This window comes from Nannobrachium achirus (assembly GCF_963921795.1).
Source record: "Nannobrachium achirus genome assembly, chromosome: 18".
Taxonomy (NCBI): Eukaryota; Metazoa; Chordata; class Actinopteri; order Myctophiformes; family Myctophidae; genus Nannobrachium; species Nannobrachium achirus.
The window spans coordinates 35,188,301-35,199,068 of NC_137825.1; the positions used below are offsets into that span (position 1 = coordinate 35,188,301).

The window sequence follows — 10,768 nt, forward strand, 5'->3', positions numbered from 1 at the left end:
GTGGTCCTTGAGGGAGTTCCAGGGGGTCCCCATCTAATTGATGGTTAGGAACCAAATGGACCCTTATGGGTCTGTAACTCAGAGAGAGTGTACAAATGGAACATTTTACAATATAAATTGGGGTCGAGATAGAAATACCATCAAATGGGGGTCCATGTGTATGCCTAATGCATGTCAAACTGGGGGTCCTTGAATTCAAATGGTTGAGAATCACTGCTATAGAGTTGTAAAAAATCTTCCCTTATATGCAGGGGTCCCTGGCATATATTTTCAAATGGGGGACCTGAAGGAAGGCTGGTATAGAGGACTCGCACACTACATATATACTTAAGGAATACTCCTTAGACTGAGACTTAAATATAATTTATTTTATTTTTAGCCCATAGTGTTCAGGTGCTCAGTGCAAAAAATAAAAAAAGCAAACGTTTCGGTCCTGGGACCTTCGTCAGTGCTTTACATGGGAATTCAGACAGACAATGATGATTTTATACGTTCTAGATCAGCTCAGGTGCTGACAATCATCAATTAAACCCATTAACATGGCGATGGGTGTGGAGTCAAATGCAGAATAAGTTAAACCTTTCTCTCATTCAATAGATTGTGTTCACTTACAATATTTCACACAGTTTTTATACATAGATATGTTCCCATTTCTTATACAAACAAAAATGGGGGACCTTGACATGAAAAATTTGAGAACCACTGCTCAAGTCTATAGGCCTACGTTAATGTAATGTATAGGTGAAATACTTGCAGCATGCCGATTGGCACAACATTTTGGGCATAAATTGAATAATTAGCTTTGAAAAGACAACAAAACATTTCATGGAACATTGTGGGTCCAGCATCCTAAACCTTTGCGATGCGTCATGAGCTTGTAGATCTGCTATTTTCGGCATGCAGCTAAGTGTAAATCAGGCATCACGACGCCATCATCACTGGCTGACAGACTAAATCAACTGTAGATTTAGTCGACTAAAATCGTTTGATATTTACATTTAGTCAACTGAAACTAGACTGAAACATCATCAGATGACTAAAATGTGACTAAAACTAAATAAATGTATATTCACTATGGCTAAAACAAAAACAAAATTTGCTGCCAAAATCAGATTCAGATCGGATGCAGATTCAAAATAAAAGCCTGGGTTCCGAGGCTAGCCATTGTGTAATACACATAGGAATTTGTTTTGGCACCTTACATGAGAGCTTTCAGTTCATTGTTTTCACATATAACGTAAAACCAACAAACACAAAACAACACTGTGCAAGAAAATAAATAAATATAAAGTGCAGTATTGTTCAGTAGTGCAGCACAGACTGCTGGTGTCACTAGGGGGCAGGGGAAGAAGGGAAGCCAACACTATGCACTAACCCAGTTCCCTTTCGGTGTTACACACTCTCACTTATAAGTGACATTTGCTGTGGGACAGGACATGTTATTGATCCTGTGTTAAGCCCTCCCTCACACTCGCTTCACCCGTAAACCAGTATCTGGGCTAGTCTCTCATCTACTCCAGATTAACCCCAGACACGTGACGTCACTGTGGCTTAACAGCGGCAGCGTATAGGGGACACAGACGAGCCGGTAAAAGTCAAACAAGCAAAACAGACAGAACCTTCTGGATTTTTTTATTCATTTTAGCCCCTTTTCCACTGACATGGCCCAACACCACACCACTCCACACCGCCCACTTGTGCCAGGTTTTCCACTACAAGGACATGGGTAGAGTGGTGTGAAAGTGGTACTAAACGTGGTACTAAAAAGTATCCATTCCAGAGTAGGCCAAACAGGGCCAAACACTTCGAAAATGACTGATCACTCAATGACTCTTCATTTAGATCACCAGGATATAGTTGTAATACATGATAACAGATTCTATTGTGTTATAACCACTATTATAATCTATTATATTGTATTATAGTTATCATAGTAATACATTAATAGTTTTTAGTGTATTATAATCACAGTTATAATCCATTATAGTGTATTATAATCACAGTTATAATCCATTATAGCGTATCATAATTAGGATAGTTGTAATACAAATTTATATTGTATTATAATCACTGTTAAAAGGGACAATTTGTGTAATGGAAAATGTACTGTAGATATTTTTATGTGGTGCTGAAGATGCAGTTGAAAAGGGCCTTTTGAAAACTTGTTAAATGGGGAGATGGGGAGCAAAATGAGTACTTGTGGTACTTTTGATGCCAATACTTTTGTAGCCTACTTTTACTCAAATACATTTTGAACACCGAACTCTTACTTGCAAGGACACCATCACGCCCCGCGCTTTTATTCTACTTATGAGAGAGGGATTCTGCCAATGCATTTCAATGGGAATGGGGCGGTTTGCTGCCATTTGTCGATTTCTGCGGGCAAAAAAACAACGCTTCATTCCCATTGAAATGCATGGGCAGAATCCGCCATTATACTGTAGGTACAGTAGAATGAAAGTGTGGTGAAAGGGCACGGTCACACCTCAAGTTAGAATATCGTCACTGTCGGGCAGAAACCAAGTTTCAAATTTGTATGTTTTTTCGTTAAGTAAAGCCCTGCTTCATCATACAAGACTGTGGCACAAAAGTAGTGAAAATAGCAGATCTTCAAGCACACAACGCCTCGCATCGTGAGGCGTTGTGTGCTTGCAGATCGTCTATTTTCACTAAACGAACGGTTTTGGACATACTGTACAAAGTTTCCACCCGACAGCGATGATATGGACATTCAGCAACTAAATAATAAAACCTAAATCTAGTGGTGAGCAGGTTGCCGAAGAATTATACATTAGACTACAGTATATTGTTAACTTTGTTTGTATCAAGACTTTATATTTTACCATAACTTTACTTATATCATACCGATTCATTATACATTATGATATGATGACATATTTGGTAGCCTGTAGCAGCCAAGATGTCTCCACTAGGCCTGATAGCTATTGTTTTGGTTGCAGCCTGTCTTGTTATGGTTCAGCTTGTCCTTGACCTTGAGACAGCTATACAGTACAGTAACTATGGTCTGATCTCTGTGCTCGTTGGCAGAGCTAAAATACCACTGACCTGAATGTTACTGTACAACAATCAGGTTCGGTCCCGGGCACCGCCAACTCAGTGTATGAGTAGCATGGCTTGGGTGCAGCAAGAACATAGTACTGTAGGCTACTTCCAAGCAGCATCTTGGAAATGTTATATTGGCTTCCATGTCTTCCAGTTCAGATGGTTTGTGGGTAATGTATTTCTATTATTTTCAACTTCTAATTACGTATTTGGGCATGGCTGATGACAGCAATGACCTCATCGTGGCTTGCTAAGTATATAATATATTTACAGTTTCTTTGCTGTTATTCATTTTGAGCTACGCACAGTGGAGCCACTGATGCATGTTTATACATCATGGCAAAGAAAGAAAAAAAGGGCAAGAAGGGAGGAGGTAAGGGTAAGGCAAGTGGACCCACAGCTGAGGAGAAGGTCAAACAACTTATGGAAAGGTTGTGTGAGGAGCAAAAGCTGAGCATTGTCAGCATACAGAAACTGAACTTTGATCGGATGACTATGCTTCGCAAAAAGCTCAAGGAGGAACTGCGCAAAGACATCACGCTATCCCATGAGATCTTTGACAAAGTGTACAAGATTAAGGGTAGTATTATTGAATCTTTGGCGGGTGACCTAAAAAAATCAGAGGAGCAGGCACACCAGGCCCAGATCTCTCACGTGCAGTTCCAAGACAGACTGCAGACGCTGCAGGTGAAGAGACTGGCGGCTCTGGACAAATTGTGGAGAGGCGGTCAGCTAGAGCTGAGCGGCGAGTTCAACTCTGAAAGAGACGAGATGTTGGTCGAGCATCAGGAAGAGGTTCACTACTTGAAGGAGGTATCCAAGGTGATGTTCAAGCGTGATCATGAACTGAGAATTGATGCCTTGCTGAACTACCAAAGCCTCAATAACGCGTTACAAAGGCTTCAGATCACAAAGAGGGACCTCGCAGCAAAGCAACTTATCGAAGAAGAGAAGAAGAAGAAAGAGGGGCAGGACAAGCAGGACGAGGACACTTATGCAAAAGCAGAAGCAGAATTTAAGGTCTCTTTGAAGGCAATGGAAGACCGTTGCTGCACCAAAAGGATTCTAATCCAGGGAAGGAAACTGCGGAAGCTGCAGACGTTGCGGGACACGATGGTGCTACAAGCGGGAGCAGGCGACCACGGCAATCAGAGGGAGCTGGAGACTGCAGAAATGAGAGCCAATGTAAAAAGAGTGGCCATGAAGGCTACCCACATCAAGGTAGCGATGAATCGTGAACGCATGGAGGCAAGGAGACGGCTTACCACACTTGTCATGAACACCAGCGCTGCCGATAAGACGCTGCGGGACACCCGCACAAAGGGGGAAAGACTCCTGTTTCGATTCCAGATGTGTGCCAAGATAGACAGTGAGCACGTAAAAATCCTGCCATCGAGCTCAAAGGAGGGGGGAGCTCACGCAACGGAGCCACCGCACAGAGAAATAGCAGAGGCAATGGCCGAATATCGGGAATTGGAGCAATTCTGGCAACGCTATAATAAGGTTCGACTGGAGCAGCTATATCTGAAGCAGCAGGAAATTGCTCTGACACGAGAGAACAAGGGCCTGCATGCTTTTGTACGGCATTACACAGACTTCTTTTGAGGCGTTTAGTCCTGTATCAGTGCACACTGCACAGTATATGTATAAGGCACTGGTTCTCAATGTTGGGTTCCGGAGACCCCCATTGGTCCAAAAGGACCCTTAAACTGCATGAATTTTGCCGAACAGTACTTCTGAAATGTTATAATTACAATTAACCCCACAATTTGATGCTATAAGCAACAGCAAATGTCTGTATTTTATGTAGCTGAGCATAGGGGTGCAACAATTAATCAATATTAATTGATTTAATAAATTATATTAAAAAAAAAAGATAATCGATAATCAATCATTTAACAAAATAAATTATTAATAATCAATCCCTGTTTTGCGCTTGTAATTATAAGTGAAAAAAGATCAAAAAAGAAATTAAAAAAATCTAAAGTAGTGAAAATAGTAGCATTGAGTTGCATCACGACAAACAACCAATCAACCAATCTATTGCTTGGATCAATGGAAATAACATAGTATAATTAAGTTTGTATTTATCTGTATCACAAAGGAAACTATTTTTTTTTCTTTTTCATTCTTCAACAATAGATGTCTTGACATTATTATATATATTTTTTACATTATTTTTTAACATTAATGTTATATTATCATAACATTCCTAGTGTTTTGTCAATTATTTTGGGGCCCACAGGTTGGACATCACTGCCCTAGACTAGAGGAAGGACCAGAGCAAAGTGTCTTGCTGAGGCTGAGGCTCAGGTCCTTTGGCATTTGGGACAGTCTGTTGCGGCCAGTCACATCAACATAACATAAGCGACAGAAACAGGTTGAACAAGCTCATGAAGAAGGTGCTCTGTCGTTGGCGCAAACCCCTCCTTCCCAGAAGGAAATAGTGGGGTGGCTGAGACTCCGCCAGTTTTGCCAGATGTACGATAATTATCGTATCTGTACGATAATTTTACCCTCTGTACGATAAAAAAATCCCAAATGTATGATCATTTTGGTATATCACAAAAAAGACTGTGAATGTACTGAATTCCGTGGCTGGCTGCTGATCCAGGATCCGTTTTGGCTTCTCAAAGTATAAGTCAGGAAATCAGTCAAACCAACCTTAGGATCTGTACTTGGAGGCATTAAAGACACCAGTCGCATCTTTCTAGTCCAGTTTCAGGATTTATTTGTGTAAGCTCCAGGACGTTGCCTGCCTCCACGCAGCATATGTGATGCTTTTTCGTCACGTAGGAGTCTCAAACAAGGTTGTTTCATACACTAAATAAGATTTGTTATTGTGAAATTACTTATTTACACGTGTGATTTCTCTTTTTTGGCTGTGTACAATAGTTTTCTTTCAAATATGATCATTTTAAGCCTCCAGTACGATAATTCAACATTTCCCATCTGGCAACACTGGAATTCCACTGCCCCACACCATTTCTTTCATTTCTTTCTGGTGCTCATCCGCTGAGTACCAGCGGCATACGCATATTGACCCTGTACCACCACGGAGGAGCCCTGGAACTTGGTCAGTCCTTGCTGATAGCCATGAAGCTGTACAACAATGGCGATGGTCCTTCCACTACCACGTGTTACCCTTGGTCAGCATACTTATGACAAAAGTTCTTATAGTCACATCTGCGCCAGGGATCTGTGTTGTTAACTATGTTGTCAAAAATATTAAAATGTATTTCTATTCCTTTGTTCAACCTGTAATTCCTTATTTGGGCAAGGCTGATGTCAACAATGACCTCATCAAGATTGGCCATATATTATGTTTGCCATTTAATGATTATCCATTTAATTATATTCATTAGCTGAACACAGTGGGATCACTCAAACACATTCATACATTATGGCAAAGGGAAAGAAAGGTCCTGTTGGACCCACAGCTGAGGAGAAAGTCCAGCAACTTTTGGAAAAGCTGAAAGAGGATGAGAACCTCGGCATTGAGAGCATACAGAACCTGAACGTCGCATGGATAGGTACATTTCGCGAGTCGCTCAAGGAGGATCTGCGTCAAGACATAGACCTATCCAGGCAAGTCTTTGAAAAGGTGATCATAAGCAAGAGCAGAGTAATCAAGTGTTTGGCGAGTGACCTCGGTGATGCACAGCAGCAGGCAGCCCAGTGCCAGATCCTTCACCTGCAGTTCCAAGACAAACTGCAGGCTCTGCAGGAGAAAAGACTGGCGGCCGTGGACAAACTATGGACAGATGGTCAGCAAGAGCTGAGCACCGAGTTCAACTCCGAGAGAGACGAGAGGATGGACCAGCACTCGGAAGAGATTAACTACTTGAAGGACGTATATGAGGTGATGTGCCACCGCAATTTTGAACTGAAATACTTTGCCAACCTGGACTACGAAAGCGTACGTGATGCATTGGAGAGGATGCAGATCGCAAAGAGGGACTTCACAAGTAGGGACCTGATCGAGCACCAGCAGAAGATAGACGAGAAGGCCGCGCAGATGCAGGAGGGCGAGGATAGTTACCAAAAAGCTGTAGCAGAATTTAAGGCCGCTTTGAAGGTCATGGCAGAAACTTCCAACACCAAAAAGATTATAAAGCAGGCGAGGAAGCTGCGGAAGCTGCAGAGGTTACGGGACACGATGGTGCTGGAGGCAAACTCGGAGGAGGTCTGCAAACGGAGGGAGCAGGTGTACGACGACCTGATAAACAACACAGTCAAAGCAAAGGTGAAGGTTCGCCAGGTCAAGGTAAAGTTGGGCTTTGAGAAAACTGCGGTGAGGAATCGCCTCACTAGACTCGTCATGAACACCAGCGCGGCCGAGAAGAAACTGCGGGACATTCGCACAAAGGGGGAGAGACTTCTGTTTCGTGCCGAGATGTGCGCCAAGGTAGCGAGCGAGCAGGAGAAATTTCCACCCTCGGGCACGGCGGAGGAAGGGGCACACACAGCCGAGCCACTGTCCAGAGAAATAGCAGAGGCAATGGCAGAATATCGGGAAATGGGGCGATTCTGGAAGCGCTTCAACAAGGTTCGACTGGAGCAGATGAATCTGAAGAGGCAGGAAGCTGCTCTGACACGAGAGAACCAGGTGTTGAATGCTCTAGTGAAGCATTACACAGAGATCTGAGGGGTTTAGTACCAATTCTCAATGTCGGGACCTGGGACCACCAGGAGTCCAAAAGAAACGTGTACGAATGGGTTCAATTTGTACACTCGAGTTAAATTAACACTGAGGATTTTACAGTGTATAATTGATGTTCCAACCATTTATGTTTGTAAAAGTAAGGGGAGGCAAAACATTAACGTGACACAGTAGACATGCAATGCGTCCGTGCCAACGCTGCCTATCAGTTTAGTTTGTTTTTTGACACCCTACCATCTATATGAAAACAATACAGGAAGTCTTGAACACACCTGACTCTCATCATGCGCTAATGAGCTTTTCTTCTCCCCTGGTCTGTTTCATACACATTGGGCATGACAAACCTTTAGACACAATACTTTATTTTACCATAAACGTGATTAAACCTGAAGTGTGCGCAAGGAACACAACAAGCATGTTTGATGATTGCCTCATTCCAATCCTTTTGTTATATTACTTGTCTTCATGGATTTGACTGGCAGTGGCAGCTGTTATGTGAGTTAATAGCGGGTCCGGAAACGATGTGTGCGTGTTTGCGTGTGTGAGAAACATAAAACAAGAAATGCCTGCCGACAAGAGTTTATATGTGATCATTTTTCAAGTTTCCTTCCTACTCAATTTACAGCTTTCATCATAGCTAGCTAGTGTTGCATTGCTGATTCAATGTTTGGGGTACGCAATTTTTTGACGTCACACACAGTCTTTCACGTCGCTTAACACCTACAGGTCTATTGATATGCATACAGTTTCTTTGTTAAAACACCTGTTGTGACACTAAAGCGTTGTTGAGGCGTGACCTTGGGTCAGAAAAGATATGGGTCGGTGACTGCCCGCGTGACAAGAGCAATACAACACTGCAGCTAGCCTACTATACAAAAACTGCTACTGTATTGGTGTGATTGATTCCTATTGCCTCCAGTGAATATTCCTTAGTTTTGCCTCTAGCTAACGCCATGACGAATGAACTTATAGCTTAGTTATAACTTAGAGTGGTTATGAACCTTTTTAATTTCAAGGATCCCTGTGTATTAAGCCAGGTATTCGGTCCTTATTTCGAATCCTTATTTCGTTTCTTCACTTTATTAAAGCGTTTGTGTGATATAATTAAATCATTCATTCACTTTACTAAAACGTTTGTTTATATAATTAAATTGTTTGTTCACTTTATTAAAGTGTCCCTTCGATATCTTAAAAGAATTCTGAAAGAAAATGAGCTTCGCCGTCATACCTTTGCTGACCTTGGGACAATTATTATTCATCATCAGTCAGCTAGATGTGGTGGCTCAGATCACGACTAGTGGTCTGAGACATAGGTTCACTTTCAAAGTGAACCTGCCTCATTACTGACTCCCTACTGCCTTATTAAGCTGTATTACTGACTCCTTACTGCCATATGCTACTAAGCTACTTTATTACTGATACAACAATACACAATCTCTGTAAATCTCTGTAAAGTGCCCTGGATGGCGCTATATAAATGCACCATTTACCATTTTACTTCCTTATGATTCCCTACTGCTGTATGCTGCTTTATTACTGACTCCCTACTGCCTTATTAGTGAGTGACACCCACAGCCATAATAGTAGAGGGAGCGACAACGAACCTATAGAACAAACGTGGGACAATTCTCATTCTACTACTCTGGCACATACATAACTGTACTGTAGAATGCCCTGACATCATACCTTAAGAAATGTGGACAACTGGCTTCTTGCAAACCAGGCTTGAAATTCCATCTATCAGTACACCACAGGGGAGGTCAACTCAATTTTCCCATAGAAAGGAGGTCATATTCATTGCCAACATTTTGCCCCTTTTCTCCTTTGTACATATAGTGTTTTATATTTGTTGATTAATTGAATACATGGGACCACAATGGAAACAAGTCCCCAGGACTTTTCTGTGTTATCCTTGTAGCCTAAATTTCTGACTGTACCTCGTGCTGATTGCATTTCTGGCTAATAAAGTATTCAATCAACCAATGAATGAATCAATCAATCAATCAATCAATCAATCAATCAATCAATCAATCAATCACTGACTCCCTAACCTTATTACTGACTCTCTGCTTTACTACTCGCAGCCTTATGCTGCTTTATTAGTGTGGTTGCTCTAAAAGGGCAACCAGACTATATAGTACCATCTTTCCAGATAAACTTCATTTTGCTGTGCTACTCCTCCCACAGTTTCGGTGGCACACACTCTGGGCTGGCCATATGTCAAATTGACCGGCTTCACCTTTAAGGTTGTGTGCTATAATAATAATTATTTGGTTAGGAACACTTTCTGTCTGACTCTAGTGAGGGGTAGGGTGCACTGTCACACACATTGCAGTCTGCTATCCCTGTCAGTAGAGGGCAGCAGAAATTCAACTTGTCAGGCACAGTGGCCTGCCTGCACTTGCTCTCCTTTGATCTATGACATTGACATAGGACAACTTTTTTTTTTTTTAAACAAGAGTTCAAAATTGTAATAGAGAAAGAAAAGACGAGTGTTAAAATGTTTTCATTTACTGCTTTCTATCTGTTTAGAGATTTTAATTGTTTTGATTTCAGTGGGTGGCTAAATGTGTTTTTTTACACACAATTCATGGGTTGCATTTGTAGTCCTACACCAGCCATTTTGAGGACCAACATAGGTGTTTTGATTAACGTAGAACATTGGTTCTATGCCAATCAGACAAATTGAACACCTGTGTTGGTCCTCACTATGGTCGGTTTAGAACTACAAATGCAACCCATGAATAAGCCCATTCCCATCGTTCATGGGCAGATTTATGGGGGATAGTAGTGTGGCTAATAAGAGGGCCTTTGTTGTGAAAAACAAATTGTCCTTTAACCCACTTTAACACTATTTCATACTTCAGCTACAGCTGTTCAAAAATAGCCAATTGGAAAATCATTACTTGCGCCAGCAGAGCGTGCACGTAGGGTGATGATAGCTGTCTGTGGGTATGTATGTGGGTAGTATGTGACAACAAGTGCGACCCATATTTGGGGTCGTTTTCTTCGGAAAGTGACACAAATTACCAGCCATATTTG

At 41.8% G+C, this 10,768-nt stretch overlaps 2 protein-coding genes across 2 annotated transcripts; both read left to right on the top strand.

Moving 5' to 3' along the window:
• Positions 1 to 3,399: 3,399 nt before the first annotated feature.
• Positions 3,400 to 4,668, top strand: LOC308303049 (dynein regulatory complex subunit 2-like; the record flags this gene model as incomplete). Its single annotated transcript, XM_080747368.1, has 1 exon — positions 3,400 to 4,668. One exon carries the CDS (start codon positions 3,400 to 3,402, stop codon positions 4,666 to 4,668), a length of 1,269 nt encoding a protein of 422 aa, XP_080603494.1.
• Positions 4,669 to 6,466: 1,798 nt separating this feature from the next.
• LOC308303050 (dynein regulatory complex subunit 2-like) lies at positions 6,467 to 7,711 on the top strand (the record flags this gene model as incomplete). Its single annotated transcript, XM_080747369.1, has 1 exon — positions 6,467 to 7,711. One exon carries the CDS (start codon positions 6,467 to 6,469, stop codon positions 7,709 to 7,711), a length of 1,245 nt encoding a protein of 414 aa, XP_080603495.1.
• Between the last annotated feature and the right edge of the window lie 3,057 nt (positions 7,712 to 10,768).